General features: G+C 39.8%; 1 protein-coding gene across 1 annotated transcript in view; it reads left to right on the forward strand.

The window, feature by feature from the left end:
* Nucleotides 1-8,071, forward strand: part of adgrl4 (adhesion G protein-coupled receptor L4) — a 48,865-nt gene extending 40,794 nt beyond the window's left edge. The window contains exons 8-16 of the mRNA XM_029750366.1: nucleotides 3,427-3,540; nucleotides 3,788-3,987; nucleotides 4,340-4,519; nucleotides 5,308-5,511; nucleotides 5,740-5,960; nucleotides 6,048-6,114; nucleotides 6,381-6,472; nucleotides 6,761-6,929; nucleotides 7,183-8,071. Coding sequence (XP_029606226.1) covers nucleotides 3,427-3,540; nucleotides 3,788-3,987; nucleotides 4,340-4,519; nucleotides 5,308-5,511; nucleotides 5,740-5,960; nucleotides 6,048-6,114; nucleotides 6,381-6,472; nucleotides 6,761-6,929; nucleotides 7,183-7,245 — 1,310 coding nt within the window. The 3' untranslated portion in view covers nucleotides 7,246-8,071. The remainder of the gene's footprint in view (nucleotides 1-3,426; nucleotides 3,541-3,787; nucleotides 3,988-4,339; nucleotides 4,520-5,307; nucleotides 5,512-5,739; nucleotides 5,961-6,047; nucleotides 6,115-6,380; nucleotides 6,473-6,760; nucleotides 6,930-7,182) is intronic.
* The last annotated feature ends 11,841 nt before the right edge of the window (nucleotides 8,072-19,912 follow it).

The following is a 19,912-nucleotide window of genomic DNA, read 5'->3' on the forward strand; positions in this document are numbered from 1 at the left end:
GAGTTTTCCATATGCACAAAAAGCTCTCAAATTGTGTCCACACATTTGTTTAAACCCGTTAGTGAGCATTTCTCCCTTGCCAAGCTAATCCATCCACTTGGCAGGTGTGGGATATGGAAAAGCTGATTAAACAGCACGATCATTGCACAGGTGCACCTTGTGCTGGGGACAATAAAAGGCTGCTTTAAAATGTGCATTTTTGTCACACATCGCAATGCCACAGGTGCCTTAAGTTTGAGGACGAATGCATTTGGCATGCTGACAGCAGGGATGTCCACCAGAGTTGTTGCCAGAGAATTGAATGCTAATTTCTGTACCAAAACCCACGTCCAACGTAGTTTTAGAGAATTTGGCAGTACGTCCAACCGGCCTCACAACTGTAACCACACCAGCCCAGGACCTCCACATCCGGCTTCTTCACCTGCGGAATCATCTGAGACCAGCCCCCCTGACAGCTGATGAAACTGTGGGTTTGCACAGCTGAAGAATTTCTGCACAAACTGTCAGGGAAGCTCATCTGCGTGCTAACCGTCCTCACCAGGGTCTTCACCTAACTGCAGTTTGGCGTTGTAACCAACTTCAGTGGGTAAATGCTCACCTTTGATGGCTAATGGCACACTGGAGAAGTTTCAACTGATGGCGTCGAGCGGTTTGCTGATGTTGATATTGTGAACAGAGTGCCCCATTGTGGAGGTTAGGTTATGGTATGGGCAAGCATAAGCTATGGACAACAAACATAATTACATTTTATCGATGGCAATTTGAATGCACAGAGATACTTTGACCAGATCCTGAGGCCCATTGTCGTGCCATTCATCCGCCGCCTTCACCTCATGTTTCAGCATGATAATGCACGGCCCCATGTCGCAAGGATCTGTACACAATTCCTAGAAGCTGAAAATGTCCCAGTGTACAACAGCGTGTTCCAGTTCCGCCAATATCCAGCAACTTTGCACAGCCATTGAAGAGGAGTGGGACAACATTCCACAGACCACAATTAACAGCCTAAGCAACTCTATGCGAAGGAGATGTGTCGTGCTGCATGTGGGAAATGGTAGTAATACCAGATACTGTCTGGTTTTCTGATCCACGCCCCTAACTATTCTTTGAAGGTATCTGTGACCAACAGATGGATATCTGTATTCCCAGTGAAAATGTGTGAAATCCATAGATTAGGGCCTAGTTTATTTATTTCAATTGACAAATTTCCTTATGAACTGTTACTCAGTAAAATATTTGAAATCGTTGCATGTGCATTTATATTTTCTGTGTAGTTTATGAAATCAATTGAGGCATTGAACAAATACAAATAAGACAGCTAGATTCACCTATTTCAATCCAATAAAATATTGATATACCAGACTCACAACATTTTCCTTTCTTTCTCTGCCACCAAATGTTTATATACTACTGGTAAAGTGAACAGGTTTGGCTAATGCTGTAACATTATGCAACAAAGTTTGAGAGGATATATGGATACGGACGAATGTTGCACAGCTGAGAGCCGAGTGAACAGTGACAGGTAAGGAGGACATTGTCCCGGTGTTGTTCATGCTCTCCCCATTTAGCATACTGTATCACTGGACATCTAGATGGCTACCAATATTAGTAATTTCTTTTGTAGGCTGTTATCTTACTTGAAATATAATCCTGGGAGGAAAAATTATTGGCCACGTTACTACCTACCAATGGTGACACTGTGATAGAGCTCCCCAGTGGAATCACTTTAGATCGGAAAGCAACTCAATACAACACCGGTGCACTGGTCATTCGCTGAAGCTGTGGTTTATGTGTAAAATGCGGCCCTTCAATCCGAAAAATAATAATGTTGTGCCGGTAATATGGGTAATATCCTTTGAACTGCTAGAAACGAGCCATTTTCTCTGTAGAAATGGTGAAAACATAATGGTCACGAATCTGTACTCAGTTTATTCTCTATGGCACTCAGCGGCTGCGGTACAGCGACGCCTATCATCACAACAATCATTATCTGGGTGATTTTTTTTCTTCTTTTTTTCTAGGTCTCACAGAAATATATTTATGAACAATTTAGAGCGGACCGAAATGGCTTGTGTCAGCTTGAGCTAGCTTATTATAGCTAGCTAGCAAATGTAAGGCAGCTAGCTAGCTAGGAAGTCATGTAGTAATTCAACATTGGTTAGCAATAAAGATAAACAAGTCAAGGTACCTACCCAGCAGCTGCTGAAAATATTCTTCCACTTTACAGCAGCTTCAAGAAGATATTTTACTAAAATAGTCTAGCTTTATGTCTCACCTGACAGTATGAGGTAGGCACCTGAAACCGATCATTTGAATCTACAGTAGGAATAAGATATTACTGTAAAGAAGTACAGTATGTTGGATTAATTTTTACTGGAGGCTTCCAATTACAGGTAATAACACTATTTTCATAATTTAAGATTATAAGTCAATCTTTTCATCAATAAGATTGACTTATTTTTTTTCTGTACATTCAGTGATTTACTGTTGAAATGACTGAAAAGTCTTATGCAGGCCTAATGGCCGATTGTACTTGGCACCTCTGAACAGAGTGCCAACCGTAATTTGCAAACCGATTCTACATGTAGAAACCTGAGAAAATGTCGACAGTTAGATGCCTACCGGCGGTTGGTCCCTAAAACACACAGCGCTGAACGAATGGTGAACAAACGGCAGATGAACAGCAGACCGCCATTTGGTGCAATGTGTTTTCTCCTTTACATCCAACTCTAACACCAAAAGCTATTCAATGCCTACTTTATTTATTTTTTACTTTTACCGCTTTTTCTCTCCAATTGTTAGTTAGTCTTGTCCCATCGCTGCAATTCCCCTACGGACTCGGGAGAGGCAAAAGTCAAAAGCCATGCGTCCTCCAAAACTGCCAAGCCACACAGCTTCTTGACACACTGCTCGCTTAACCCGGAAGCCAGCCACACCAATGTGTCAAAGGAAACACCGTCCAGTTGGTGTCCAAAGTCAGCTTGCAGGCGCCCGGTCCGCCACAAGGAGTCGCTAGAGCGCGATGAGACATGGAAATCCCGGCCAGCCAAACCCTCCCCTAACCCGGATGACGCTGGGCCAATTGTGTGCCGCCTCACAGGTCTCTTAGTCACGGCCGGCTGTGACACAGCCTTGGATCGAACCTGGGTCTGTAGTGACGCCTCAAGCACGGTGATGCAGTGCCTTAGACCGCTGCGCCACTCGGGAGGCCACAATGCTTACTTTTGACCATATCCATTTTGATTGTATAAAAACATTTCTGCAGGTGAAGATGCTATATAGTTAAAGTCAGTTTTATGCTGAAAAGTGTTTGTGTTGTTAAGATCTAGGTTTATTGGAAATTCGTTCTCTATTGACGCAGATGCTGTATTAATCAGATAATTATTATTCCACTTAACTGAATAATTTCTGTTCTTTCATATACAGAAATTAAACTCTACACTTTTGATGTCCAGCAAACTAAGAAAACCGAGCTCTCTGTCTCCATGGGAGGAGATCGTATCAATTTAAATCCTAAAAGGCAGGAGGCAAACAAAAATGGTAAGAGATCAGATAAAAGGGAAAAAAACATTCACTATGACAACATTAAGGCATTATTGTCAGATAAAGATGCATTTAAATGTGATGAGAATCTTATCAAAGTAACAAGTCAAATGTTATTGTTTTTGGGGGAACCTCTACATTTGTCAAATGTAGAACCAGACACTAGCACTTACAGTATCAACATCTGACATAAACTTCAATATTACTACATTCAAATTCAATATCATTTTTTTCTGTACATCAGGAAGTGTGTCCATAGTTTTCCTGCGGTATGACAGTGTCGGTGGCATCCTGAAACCAAACACTGACCCTGGTGTTACAGACTACACGAGCTATGCAGAAACAGGGGAAATCACTGTGAACTCTCGGGTGATAGCGGCTGCCATCAAACCTGCTGACATGTACCAGGTGGACCATGTGACCTTCACTCTCAGACACACAGTGGTATGTTTGCAGTCACTAAGACAGCCTAGACTCATCCATTAGCTCTCCAGTGGCAGACCGCTAAATTGTGACACACACAAAATTACAACACTCCTGTAAATCCTGTTTTGATGTCAATAGGAGATTTGTGTTACAATTTAAGTTAAGTTATGGAGCGTTGTGATTCATGTGTATGGCCCTATGTTAGTTTAAAAGTGCATGCAGGCATGGTATGGTTGTTCAGTATTTCCACAATCAAAAGGTAGCCATTTGTTTTACACGAACCACCCCATTTATTTTGTACCTTTTTCGAAAACATATTTTGCCATAACATATCCAATTCCTATCCTATTTCATTCCCTTTCTTTTGAAGCCTATTGACACTAAAGATGATGTAACCAAATGTGCCTTTTGGGAGTACGATCCGGCCAGCATGCAGGGCCATTGGGCCACACAGGGCTGTGAGCAAACCCACGTCAACAGCACCACCACCACATGCTCCTGCAATCACCTCACACACTTCGCCATTCTTATGTCTTCTGGACGGGCCAACGTAAGTGTCCATACCATCCATATGAATGTATTCCATTCCCCTGTGGCTGTCTTGTTGGTGATCTAAACATCTTGCATGAAAGGCAAAATGGAAGTGATTTTTAATAGAAAAGACAAGCTAACTTGTATTTATATATTTTTTTAAGGAGAGTGGAATTGCACCCTCTTTTATATTTTTTGTTGTTTATTCAGACAGCACATAAATATAGAGGGATATAGGGCAGGAGAATAGAAAATGTGAATGATGATTGAACCCACAACCTTTTAGGCTCTATGCATAGTATTGGGGGCTATACCATTCAACCACACCTACTAGATTGTAGGTTTAACCTCTCAAACTCTGACGCCTTCCGGTGGCCTTTTCTAAACAACACATAATATTGTATACTACCCTCATAAAGTACCGAGATACTGCAGGCTAAAAAAAACTGAAATGTACAGCTTTTTTGTTTGGGGAAAAGGAGATTTGAAAGTCTAGGTTTGAAATAAAATATGTCCCCAATTTCTGTTACAAAAGGATAAAAAAAAAAAAGAAAGTCAGATTGTTTACCTAATGGTGTCGTTCTAAACATGTGCAAATTCACATAGGAACACACCCATTTGAAAAGCACAGGGCATTCTTATGACATTGCCAGCAGTAGGATTTGAGTTTGATTTCCAAAACCACAAGGGCTGAAGCTTTCAAATGATATGTCACTTTCTATTTTCTGACAACAACAAAACTAGGGGAGAAGCACGGAGAGGGGGAATATGAGCTGTAAAAATGATGTTGTTGGTTCTTCTTTTCAGATGGCGGCCCACTACAACATTCTGACCAGGATCACTCAGCTGGGAATGATCATCTCCATCATCTGCCTGTCCATGTGCATCTTCACCTTCTGGTTCTTCAGTGAGATACAGAGTACCAGAACCACCATTCACAAGAACCTGTGCTGCAGCCTCTTCATGGCTGAGTTCATCTTTCTGGTCGGGATCAATATGAACACCCATAAAGTGAGCACTGACTGCACTTCGGCTCCAATAAATATTGAACAGTATATTCTTGAACGTAGCCAGACAGTATGTTGAATAAAGTGAACCTGTGTGTGTATTTGTGCCTCCGTCTGCATCTCATTTGCATTTGTTTACATGTGCAGTCACCCTTGTCTTATATGATTTCATAGATGGTAAGTCTGTCTAATATGATAAAGGTCAATTTTGTTTCTCTTTGTCTGCCCTCAGCTATTCTGCTCCATCATTGCTGGGCTTCTCCATTATTTCTTCTTAGCGGCGTTTGCCTGGATGTGCATTGAGGGGATCCATCTGTATCTGATAGTGGTCGGTGTCATCTACAACAAAGGATTCCTGCATCGCAACTTTTACATCTTTGGATATGGAAGCCCTGCAGTGGTGGTGGCCATTTCGGCTACACTTGGCTCCAAGTATTATGGTACCAATAAAGTGTAAGTAGAAAAATGGAGTGTGCTTGTTAGGTGTTGTTGTAGCACTACACACCAGCATGTGGTTAAATAATGTTTTATGTTTCAAAGGTGTTGGCTGAGCACAGAAAATAACTTTATTTGGAGTTTCATTGGGCCCGCGTGTTTGATTATCCTGGTAAGGTTCAACATTTTAATTTCATCATATTATTTTCAATACATTTTCACAAATTTTATTGGACATTCAAGAATTTCCTTTCTTTCAGAAATGTCTGGAAACACTGATTAAATAATTTACAACATGTTATCATTTTGCATGTCAGTAATGGGTAATAAAGTTGATGACATTCCACAATTACATCAAAAAGTTGTTTACTCCAAAGAACATATTGCAGTAGTCCTAGGTTGTTTCTCATGGTTTTGTATGTGTCTATCCGGTCTAAGGTCAATCTCCTGGCTTTTGGAGTGATCATTTACAAAGTGTACCGACACACTGCTGTGAAGAAGCCTGAGATTAGCCATTACCAAAACATAAGGTAAGCTTGATAAAAACATCCCAAGAATGTATTGACTTTATGCCAAAGACCCAGTGTTTGTTGAGGAAAACTCAACATGTGTAAAAAAAATAAAAAATAAAGATGACTACAGTTAGTAAAATTGTCACACAGAAGTATTGAATATTGAGCAGATACTTTACTTTAGGGCAGAACTTGAGCTACAAACATTAGCATTAAGCTGATTGTATGAGCCTTAGTTAAGCACACATACTGTACATCAAGTCAGAATATGGCTAACAATGACAAAACCATATATGGTCCTTCCAGGTCCTGTGCTCGTGGTGCCCTTGCCCTTCTGTTCGTCCTGGGCGCCACCTGGACTTTTGGCGTGTTGCACATTCTCAACGAGACTACCCTCACAGCCTATCTCTTCACCATTGCCAACGCTTTCCAAGGGATGTTCATCTTCATCTTCCTCTGTGTGTTGTCCAGAAAGGTAAAACCTTTCTCTCAAATAGGTTCATAATTATGGGCAGGAGTTTTTCCTGACCACATGACCTGACCAGGAGAAACGCAGGGCGCAGAGTTTTGCCTGGACATATCATATGGTCAAGAGATAAACAACTTCTGGCCCTATTTGTAATTACTTTAGCATTCCTTCATTATAAAAATTGAATATTTTACCTCATCCACACACTGATGCTAACTAATGCGTGTAATACATTCGCCATTCCATTTGACTTTACCAGATCCAAGAGGAGTATTACCGGCTGTTCAAAAATGTGCCATGTTGTTTTGAGTGCCTGAGATGAACATGGCTGCGAAATCCAGAGGGCCCATCATCGGCAAAGGTTACTGGGGACTCTGGAGTCTTTTTTTTTTTAAGTAGAGTACAACACTGCAATATCTTTACCCCCATGTATGCTTTGTTTACCAGGCAAAGAGAATAATAATGAGAACAGACTTGTTCAACTGATGAAAATTGTTCAAGTAGCAAAGAATGTTTTGTGTTTAAATTTCTTCTCTCCTTCCTGTAAGATTGATTTAAAGGTAGACTCTGGGAGATGACATTGCCACAAGCAGCACCGCAGATATTGCGATAAGCGAGATGCAAGACTTCTCTCTCACACACAGTCGCATGCAGTATCTGAGCATGTGCACGGGTTCGCTTCACCACGGGCCCAAAACAGCCGAGTTGTTGCTGAAATTGACCCATATATGCTTTTTACATCTACGTCATATCGCTGAGTCGACCTTTAATATTCTACATTTTGACTTGTGAGAATTTTTGGAGGGTTAGTTTTTTAGCACTAAACATTTCACCGTCTCATCTTAAACCTAGAATCTTACTTCTGTTCTATTTTTTTCTAATGACTGAGCATTCTCACATTACTTAACAGTTTCTCAGATACCTTATTAACTTGGTGCTCACCAGTTTGCACTTCTGTTTTCTATCAAAATCTCTCTTCATTGTTAGCAGATGGAGGATGAGGGTAGTACACCAACACGGCATGGTATGGCCTATTAAGTATTTACTTTTAATAAAGATTCAGCGTTTTCAGTATGTGTGTCATAAGTTTGTAAATTTTTCAAGTTAGTCAAAAACAAATCAAATGCATTAAAATATAGATATAATGACCTCTTCTGAATGTTTCCCACTTTGTAAAACCTAAAGGTGTTTTCTTTATCTTCTCATCCCTTTAACAGAAGTTATTTGTGACTTGTTTCAAGAAACTAGGCTTATGTCACGGGTCACTACTTCACAGGAGAGCCATTTGAACCTAAACAATTTTTTTTATCAAAACGTGTTTTTTGGCTGGCTTGCTAGCTAACGTTACGTGTATGCTCTCCACTTTCTGGAGGACCGAGTTTCGAAACAGTGGAATTCGAGTATGATAGCTAAGGAGATGGCGAAAATGCCTGTCTCTGGATTACATCTTCAAACTAAGGGCAACCATGACATCTGACAGGAGATGGTCCATCCATGATGCATAAGATAGTCTAGCTAGCTACATTTACAGATATTACACATTTCTAATTTTGACAGTCTTTTCATTTCAAGTTAGTGTACTGTTAGCTAGCTAGCTAACGTTAGCTATCTAGCTCGCTAGCTAACGTTACATGTATGATCTTATTATGCGTATCTCAGAGCCATTTGCTTGACTAGTTATAGCCTAATGTTAGCTACTTAATATTGAACCTGGTTAGTTAGCTACCTGCAGATTCATGCAGGGTAGTAACGTCATGAGTTGGATTATGTTTCATTGTTTACCTAGCTAGCTAAATGTCTTAACATAAGACTCTCGTTTGAGTGTGCCAGAGTGCAGAATAACTGAATTTATAAATGCTCAACACCCATTGAATAGGGCCGGTGTCAGTAAACATCGGCAAAAGTGTAATTAAATTGTTGCCAGCAGCACAGTTGCAGTCACCAACACTCTAGATAACATGAAAACAGCCTAACCAGCTCTGCTAGGTCGAGTAAAATGGTCAGAGTGGGGTGTTCTCTCATTATGTGTCTGGAAGTAACTAGCAAGCTAGCCAATGTTAGCCAGTTAGCTTGGGTGCTTGACTGCTGTTATGAGGTTAACGTTCGGATCAACCCTGCTCATTAGCCAGAGCATCCAGTGTGCGCTCTAAACGCTCCGAGAGCAAAACACTCTGAATTTACAAATGGACAATCTGACAGTCTGGATAAAATAACAGCCTAACCAGCTCTGCTGGGTCGAGTAATGTTCAATGAGTTGTTCTCTCATTTGTGTCTAGAGTAGCTAGAAAGATACCTTGGGTGCTTGAGTGCTTTAAAAAATATGAACAAAATAAATACAAAAACAGAAATCTACAAACAAAAGTACATAAAACCTAACAGACAGGGGTATTACATATCAAGATACGTTTTCAACTTGTCAAAGTTTTATGGTAGGTATTGTTTTTACACTGATAATTTCAAAATAATATTTAAATTCTGTCTCAAACAATGTGAAGAGGGATTTGTTCTTCCCCGACTTCATTTCATGGATAAAGAATCTGCCATGAAAAATAAACTAATTAACAATGAAAGTTAAATCAGGGTCCATATAATTTGTATCAAAATACATCAGTCTTTCAAATTAACATTAATAGTAGTTTCTTTTAAAATAAGATCTTCTAACTCACTCCAAAATCTTCTGACATAAGAACAGTCCCAAAATAAATGGACAAGAGTCTCTGGGTCACAACCACAACATCGGAGTATAATACGTTTTTTACAGGGGTGCTTCACTGCTGTTAGTACAGAACGCTTGGATCAACCCTTAAAGAGATGGATGGGACTAAAGGTTAAGAGGGTGTGAACGATGCTAAATGGGTGTAGACAAAGAAGGGGTCTCCAGTAGTAGTACCAAAACATTGAAAGCCCATTTTCTCAAATCTGAGTTTACAAGTTTATCAACTTTAAAAACAAAATTACTTTCCCATTGTTCCCCAACTGTAGTGTTTGATATACCATTTTGTAGCTCTGAATCTCTACTTTTATCCTATGTAAAAAAAAACAGAATTTCAAATTTTCCTAATTAAGATCGATTTGAGCCAGTCAGTCACATTCGTTTTTGAAAAAAATCCTCAAGTGTGAGAAGCTTTGAGAGGGATAACTTGGCGCAAATTCTTTTTTATGAGCAAGAGAGGAGTTTTTGTATGGAGGTCAAATATACTGCCTTATTTGCTACGTGAGGTTTATTTGATCGAAATATAAGTTATTGCCATCCAGCATCCTTGGGACTTCCATACCCTAAGCCCTAAACCCTAACTGTAACCCTTACCTAACCCTAACCTGAACCATTTAAAATGTCAAGTTCAATGGGGTAGGGATGTCAATAGGACTCCGAATAAAAAGGATTGTTGTGGTTGTTCACATGTGCATCTGCCCTCTCATTGGCTAGAATGTTCCCACCTGATTTTGCCTGCTCTCTAATGCCTTTCATTTTTTTAAGACATTTATTTTCTTTGATAAAGCGACCAATGGAGTATCTGGTCAATATAATAGAACATATGTAAATGACACTGACTGGTGATTTCTGAAAAAGGCAAATTGCACCATCTACTAGAAACTATGACTATAACTGCCATAACACTATTTAATTGTGGAGTTACATACATTGTCTGAAAGTGGTATTTAAAGTGCACAATTATTAAACACTAACCAATGCCCCATTTCCCCGACTTCATGAAAATGTGTATTTAGCTAGAATTCACAAAGTTTGCAAAATAACTGAAAGGGCATTCGTGAGACTAAGGGGGGATTGGTTTCCTCTACAGGAGCTCTGTCAATTGTACAATAAAACAGACAATTGTCCTTGCACCGTATTCATAAAACAATGTATATCTTTCCTCTATCCAATAATGCTCTCTCCGTTTCATATTCCTGTTTTCCTTCCTTCAATCATAATGAATAAGATTACATGGACGGGGGATCTGATCCTAGATCAGCACTCCTACCCTGAGATGCTTTATGAATACAGGTCCTGGTTTTTACAACGGAGATTTACATAACTAAGGCCAGACAGGAGCTACAAGCAAAAATCACAACAAAGACTGTCAGGAACATTGCCAGAAAAAAATACTTAAAAATTAAAAATGGCCACTCAAATGGTTGATTGCTGCTTGATGACATCATCCTCCTGTAGTTATTTGTGTCTGTGGCCTTCATGCTCTTTTACTGAGAGTAGGAGCCAGATGTCCATCAAACAAAGAAAACCAAGCTCTCTGTCTCCATGGGAGGAGATCATATCAATTTAAATCCAAAAATGGTAAGACATCAAATAAAAGGTTTGGAGAGCTTGGCACTTGCAACGCCAGGGTTGTGTGTTCAATTCCCACAGCGGACCAGAAAATGTATGCAGTCACTTCTGTAAGTCGCTCTAGATAAGAGCATCTGCTAAATTACTAAAATGTAAAATGTATGATAGCATTAACACTAGAACAGCTGGGTGTCGATGGACCCCCCCCCCCCCCTTCAAGCTAATGAGAAGTCATTCTGACTGCAACATTGTTAGTGTAAATCATATATGCTAAAGCGAAAATAATCATTTTGTTGTGTTTATGAAGGCCTTGGGTAACAGAAAACTATTTGTATTTTATACCAAGTAACACAATAGCATTTTCAATAGTTTGTTACTGTAGGCTTAATGTAAAAACAAAAAAATGCCTTGTTACAACTATGAAACAGAAAGCATTGGGACATGGTAACAGCGTATTTTATGAAAACAAAATAAAAATACCAAGAAGCATGGTCAAAAGACGCAAGGTCAAATGATGAAAACATCAATAGCCTAAACATCATTATAAGCTCGAAGTGGCCTTGACAAATAGTGAAACTTGGCACAAAAGCAATAATGGCATTATAATGAATACAGTACGTGTCGATATGACAGCAGTCAAAAATAAATTGTCAGCTCGTGCTTGTGTGCATCTTCACGGAATGGCATTAGTTGGATTTAATTTTCTGTTATCTTTGTCCTAACAGTTGATACAACTTTCACATGCTTGACACATTTTATCATACCTTTGTTTGGTTTTAGTGTGTAATAGTATCCAGTTTTCTCTTGATTGTGTCCTGTTTTGTCATTATTCAGCACTGTTGTTGAGTACAACAGCTGTATAGGTGCATTATCTTGCACAGAGGGAGGGAGTACCCGTCTCACTTTGTTCACGTTTTCTTTGTTTTCTTTGCAAGCAACTTGTTTGCCAATGACAGTGAAGTGAAGAAATTGTCCATGGTGACATTGCTCCCCTTGCCAACATAAGGTTCCACAAGCCTCATCACCACATTCTCCGACACTCACGCCTACTAACCGATGTGGATATTTTCCCAGAGATTGAAAGCTATTCAACATCTACAATTATAAACGTTTCTGCTGTGTAGTTTATTCCAAGTAGGCCAGAGTAGACTGATAAGACTGCTTTGATTTGGTGAACTGATATAGGGTACATACCATTTTAAGATTAGGCGTATAATTAGAATGGATCAATACAATAGAATGGCCTGCCCTGTTCTTCTTCACACTTGGTGATTACATAATTATGCATCTTTCACTTCCCCTTGCTTATCAACTCACCCATTCTCCCCATCATACTTTCATTTATTTAATCTGTTATGTGTGAAATTAGTTTCGGTATAGTTTAGGTTCAGTTTCAAGGCAATTGTTGAGGCGATTATCAGCTGGGCACTGCAGTTTCAACTCTCGGAAGAGGATTCTAACAACGGCAGGTTATTTAGGAAAAGTCAAGGATGGAGGGGGGTATGAGTAAAAAAATTGCAGAGTAATACAAATAATTAAATCATGAGCAGTCAAAATGACTGCTTAGCGGTTTTAGTGTTATAGCATATTGTCAGCTACAGATGCATTTAAATGTGACAAGAATCTTATTAAAGTAACAACACAAATGTTGTTTTCAGGAACCTCTACATTTGTCAAATGTACAACCAAACACTAGCACATACTGCATCAACACCTGATATAAACTTCAATATTACTCCATTCAAATTCAATATTTTTTATGTACATCAGGAAATAGTCCATAGTTTTCCTGCGGTAGGACAGGGTTGGTGACATCTTGAAACCAAACACTGACCCTGGTGTTACAGACTACATGTGCTATGCAGAGGCAGGGGAAAATCACCCAACTCTCAGGGAGTTCTGGGAGTACGATCCGGCCAGCATGCAGGACTGTGATCAAATCCTAGTCAACAGCACCACCACCATATGTTCCTGCAATGACCTCACACACTTCGCCATTCTTATGTCCTCTGGACAGGCCAACGTAAGTGTCCACAGCATCGATATGAATGTATTCCAATCCACTGTGAATGTCTCGTTGGTAATCTAAATGTCTTGGATCAAAGGCAAAATTGAATTATTATCTTTGATGATATCCAATTGGTGGTTACTGTCTTGTCCCATTGCTGCAACTCCCATACGGACTTGGGAGAGGCGAAGGTCGAGAGCCATGCGTCCTCCGAAACACGACCCCGCCAAGCCGCACTTCTTTTTGACACACTGCTCACTTAACCCGGAAGCCAGCCGCACTAATGTGTCAGAGGAAACACCGTACAGCTGGTGACCGAAGTCAGCGTGCATGCATATGTCCCGCCACAAGGAGTCGCTAGAGCGTGATGGGACAAGGACATCCCGGCCAGCCAAACCTTCCCCAACCCGGATGAGACTGGGCCAATTGTGCGAAGCCTCATGGGTCTCCCAGTCTCGTCGATTGCAACACAGCCTGGGATCAAACCCGGCTCTGTAGTGACGCCTCTAGCACTGCCTTAGACCGCTGCGCCACTCGGGAGGGCTTATCTTTGATTTTCAATAGAAAACACTAGCTAACTTGTATCTATAATTTTTTTTATTAAATACATGCTGTGTCAATTTTGGCATGCTTATCTGCCTACGTACCCTAGCCCCATAATCAATCAATAGGGCTAACTGGCTAGCTACTAATGTTAGCTAGCCAGATAGCCACAAAGAATTGTTAGCTAGCTACTCACGAAGAAATTCCATCTTGCATAATATTAGTTTTAGGTCATTTTTGCTGGTTATCTGGTTAGCTACATTATTGCGATTCGCATATAGCTAGCTGATAGTTATGAAGTAAAACGGTTGCTTTGTGTATATCGTCTTTTGTCTCTATTGCCATTGTCCTGGCTGGAAGACAGTACAGTGAATGGCTAAGTCCCAAGTCCATAAGTCAATAGGGCTAACTGGATAGCTATGTAGCCACAAATAATTGGTAGCTACCCATGAAAAATGTACATCTACCTTGCGTAACATTAGTTTTAAGTCATTTTTGCCTGTTTAACTAGCTGGCTAGCTCGATTATTACAATTCGCATATTTAGCTGATAATGATGCCGTAAAACGTTTGCTTTGTGTATATCTTGCTTCATCTATTGTGGCCATTTTCCTGGCTGGAAGAAGGTTCAGTGAATGTGGAGGTGAAGTGTAAGGTAATACAGTAGGGGGAGTGTGAATGCTTCTCAAATGTCATGTTTTATGCATTCTCCACACTCTCATCCTAGAAAGAACGTACTCAAGAGAACGTTGTCGGAGAATGCACTCGGAGCATAAGTGTGGAGCACGGCAGAATACTTAGAGAAACACCCACTGTTCCTGTTTTATGACTGACAGGATTTGTTCATTTCTGACAGCAATTTAATTCCACGAAATTAGGCAAATTAACCGATAGACTGATATCCATGACCAGTCAAATATATTTTCAGCTGCTAACCAACTAACAATTAATGAATTATTGTTGATCCAGTTCTCTTATCACAGCCATTAAACTCTGTAACTGTTTTAAAGTCACTGTTGGCCTCATGGTGAAATCCCTGCGCGGTTTCCTTCCTCTCTGGTAACTGAGTTAGGAAGGACGCCTGTGTCTTTGTAGTGATTTGGTGTATTTATACACCATCCAAATTGTAATTAATAACTTCACCATGTTCAAGGGGATATGCAATGCTTGCTTTTAAATTGTTACCCATCGACCAATAGGTGCCCTTCTTTGCGAGGCATTGGAAAACCTCCCTGGTCTTTGTGGTGGAATCTGTTTGAAATTCACTGCTCGACTGAGGGACCTCACAGATAATTGTACTTATTGACTCAAGACATTTCAACTTTAATTTTTTTATTACATTTGTAGAAATTTCTAAAAACATAATTCCACATTGATATTATGGGGTACTGTGTGTAGGCCCGTGACAAAATCTCAATTTAATACATTTTAAAGTCAGGCTGTAACACAACTACATGTGGAAGAAGTCATGTGAAGTGTGAATATCATTACCAAAATTATATCTTATTACCGAAACAAACCTAAAAATGATATGGGGATGAGAAATGTTTGTTTTGTTAATGAGAGGCAATTAGCTCAATCTGCAAATAATAGAAGACCGACATTATGAGTTAGCAAACAATTGACCACATCACTGAAATGGTTCTCTGACTGTTTCCACTCACATTTGAGCTTTTTAGTTGTTTCTTCTCATGAGAAGGCCAAGTGGGGTAAAGGGGTTGTTTGAGAATAAGAACCTTCTTCTGAAGGCATATAGGCAAATACATTTACTTGTAGTTATCGAAAGACCACTCCTCTAGGTGATGCATCATGGTGAATACATTTTTTTTTTACGGTAATGAGACATTGTTTTTACGTAATAAATATCATAATTTAATGTCAACTTCAACTAGTATACAATTGTTTATGGATAAACCACAGCAAAAATCGTATTTTATTCAAATAAGTTAGGTTTTTCTAAAATAAATTGTATAAAATGACCCGAGACTTTAATCTGGATGCATTTCAGTATGAGAATTTTAGTGAGTCCGCCAGATCAGAGGCAGAAGGGATGACCATGTGTTGTCTTGAGAAGTGTGTGAATTTGACCATGTTCCTGTCCTGCTAAGCATTTAAAATGTAACACGTATTTTTGGATGCCAGGTAAAATGTATGGAGTTAAAAGTGCATTGTTTTCTTTAGGAATGTAGTGAAGTAAAAGTAAACGTCAAAAATATGAATAGTAAAGTAAAGTAGATATCCCAAAAAATGACTTCAGTAGTAGTACTAAAACGGATTTTTACTTAAGTACTTTACACCACTGGTATTTGGGGAGTTTCTCCCAATCTTCTCTGCAGATCCTCTGAGATGTTCGATCGGGTTCAAGTCCTGGCTCTGTCTGGGCCACATGTCCCGAAGCCACTCCTGCGTTGTCTTGGCTGTGTACTTAGGGTCGTTGTCCTGTTGGAAGGTGAAACTTCAGCCCAGTCTGAGGTCCTGAGCGTTCTGGAGCAGGTTTTCATCAAGGATCTCTGTACTTTGCTCTGTTCATCTTTCCCTCGATCCTGACTAGTCTCCCAGGCCCTCCCACTTAAAAATATCCCCACAGTATGATGCTGCCACCACCATGCCTCACCATAGAGATGGTGCAAGGTTTCCTCCAGACGTGATGCTTGACATTCAGGCCAAAGAGTTCAATCTTGGTTTCATCACACAAGAGAATCTTGTTTTTCGTGGTCAGATTCTTTTAGGTGCCTTTTGGCAAACTCCAAGCGGACTGAGATGGTTGTCCTTCTGGAAGGTTCTCCCATCTCCAGAGGAACTCTGGAGCTCTGTCAGAGTGACCATTGGGTTCTTGGTCACCTCCCTGACCAAGGCCCTTCTCTCCCGTTTGCTCAGTTTGGTGGGCGGGCAGTTCTTGGAAAAGTCTTGATGGTTCCAAACTTCTTCCATTTAAGAATGATGGAGGCCACTATGTTCTTGGGGACCTTCAATGCTGCATAAATATTTTGGTACCATTCCCTAGATCTGTGCCTCGAAACAATCCTGTCTCGGAGCTCTACTGGCAATTATTTCGACCTCCTGGCTTGGTTTTTGCTCTGACATACACTGTCAACTGTGGGATCTTATGTAGACAGGTGTGTGCCTTTCCAAATCATGTCCAATCAATTGAATTTACCACAAATGGACTCCAATCAAGTTGTAGAAACATCTCAAGGATGATCAATAGAAATGATGGATGCATCCAAGCTCAATTTCGAGTCTCATAGCAAAGGGTCTGAATACTTATGTAAATAAGATATTTCTGTTTTTGCTTTGTCATTATGGGGTATTGTGTGTCGATTGCTGAGGATTTTTTTTTTAAATCCATTTTGGAATACGGCTCTAACGTAAAACAAAAAGTGGAAAAAGGGAAGGGGTCTGAATACTTTCCGAATGCAATGTATGTCAGCTCCTGCTGTCTTTGATTTCACTCAATGTTACAAAATTACATAAGCCTAATGCTACAACTAATACAAAGACAAGAAACCACTACTCTCTACTACGTCGTCATCCCGGCCTACTTCTGCTTCGACAATTCATCTTTACAGCAAAACTTGACGACAACAACAACCGTCTGTGCACCTGACCTACATATAATTCACAGACATCCCAGGACAGAATCACATGCTCAGAGCAGCCTCAGCACCAGGCTCACCAATGACGTCATTAGTCCAAAAAGTTTCAAAGTTTTGTTTCTTAGCATAATAGTCTTCCATTGCACAAAAACTATTTTCTATTCCACAAAACAAAAAGCTGTTATTTCCATCATATATTATCCATCGGCATCTTTCTAAAGATTCCAACCTACTGAATAGGCTCTTGGTGAGGGGGCTGATCTGCCCTGACTGAGTAGCGTAGCCTGTCCAGTGCACCTGACCCAGCCCTAGGGGTCGAGGCATGCAGAGCAGTCAGTCAGGTGTGGAGAAGCTGTGTCCTAACAGGGGTAAACTCAGAGCCACTGGAGTAAGCTGTTTTGCACTTGCACACCAGCCAAGCACAATTAGCACCATGTGACCCTGACCCAGTGAGCTCAGAGCACAGAGGGTTTGGTGGGAAATGTGAACACCTAGTTCAGACGTGGGCCTGAGTGTTTGAGTGTTTTTCACTCCCAAATGAAGCATGCCAAATGTGATAACATTTATTCTTATGAAGTAGCTAGTGCATTAGTTTGAGATTATACTTTGAAAGCTACAATGCCCTAATGCAGTTCAGAAGTGATTTTCTAATTTACACGTGAGATGTTTTAAATATATATATTTTAAAAGAGAGCCAATGTAATCTTAAAAATATACACAAACCTTTGTGAGGGACAAGCCTGTATATTGTAGCCAATGAAACTTTTTGGTACTTGGTAGTATTTGAGAGCAAACAATAAGCAATAACAGGGTTCATACACATTTTGACAAATGGAATTATGACTTCTTCATGACCTTTAACCAAATTTCCATGACCAACGATTGGTGGCGTTTCTATGTAAGTATAAAAAAGTAAGCTTAATGTGGTAACAACACTGGGAGGCTGCTCTCTGATCCCATACCATCTCCTGTTGTTGAGGAAGGCACTTAACCCCCGACAATGTAGAATACCTGTTTGGCAACTGTGTAAAACACATGTGGTCAACCCTCAGTCTGGAGAGCTACTGGATGTGCAGGCTATTGATGAAGCCCTGCTCAAACACATCAGAGTCAGTTTCATCAATGTCCGGTTGAAAAGCTAATTTCTAAAATGTAGTTTCTTAGAGGGGGACTTGAATAAAAGCCAAAACCTTGCAACATTACAACCAAATACATTTTATGCCTTTTGAAATAATTTTCTCATTCAATATATCAAAAGATCAAATGACTATGGTAGGCGACAAATATTTTTATTCAGCTGAAGCAAGCATGCAACTTTTCTTCAGGAAATGTACCTTTTTCTAAGTTTAGTCATATTTATCTTACCTACCTTAGAAGTGTTTACTTTGCAGGCTGATTAGCGTCTATGGGAGTATTTAGAAGTATCTACAAAACAAGTTTTGAAGCCACATAATCCAAAAGAAAGGCTACATGTAATATTTTTTCCTAAAATTAATGTTCAATATTCACAAATTATTATTTTGATTCAAATGATTCCATTCAACACGATTGAACCAAATCCCAACTAATACAATAATACAATCAAAAATAGTAGTTAAAATTAATCATTTGAATCGTTCAAAAAAATCAACTTAGTATGGCCTTATTCAAGAGTGTCGGTAGATTTTTTGGGGGGACATGACGAAAACAATAATACATGTTATCAATCGCTAAACAGTTACCTACAGGGTACAAGATATGTTTTAAATTGGCTACCTAGTTAGTCTGTTCTCGATCACATTTTAGAGGGTAGGCCTACCTGCTGCTGCAATGGCCAACTTTCTCTCTCCTTGAGCAATGGCCCACTCATCTTGCACACAACGCAGGTGATGCTCGCAAACACAGACTGCTTAAGTGTCATTCTGATCCTGGCTGATAGATCGATTTTTATGTGATTGATACAGTATTTAAAAACTGTGCCTAAATAATGTACATTAACATAAATTATTACATTCATTTCCATGACTTTCCCAAAATGTCAGATTTGATCATTTTCCAGATGCTTTCCAGGCCTGGAAAAAAAAACATTTTAAAATTCCATGACTTTTGCAGGATTTTCATGACCGTACTAACTTTGCAATACATTATTGAAAACATATGGATGTACTGTTAAACTAACATGAATAATGGCTAGCTATGTTTGCTAACAGCAAGCTAAACAAAACTGATCAAGCTAATTAGCTACTAGCTCAATGTGTGTGGAAAACATTTCATCACAGGTAAGACGACTTCTTCGGTGGGGTTTATCAGCGGTTGGCATCCAACGTTATGGTGCATTACCGCCACCTACTGTACTGGACTGTGGGCCAGAAACTAAATCCCACCTGCCAGCACCTTTGCTCCTAAAAAATATAAAATATTTAAGACTATATCTAATGATGTTCTACTCATTCTACTCTTTAAACTGATTTCCTGTATACCCTTCTCCCTCATACTATATCTCAGCCTCTCTCTTTCCCTCTGATACTACCCACACTGTAGCAATAAATGCTCCACGGACTGTTTCCTGGCAAAAATCA

Source organism: Salmo trutta, chromosome 4, assembly GCF_901001165.1.
Source record: "Salmo trutta chromosome 4, fSalTru1.1, whole genome shotgun sequence".
NCBI lineage: Eukaryota > Metazoa > Chordata > Actinopteri > Salmoniformes > Salmonidae > Salmo > Salmo trutta.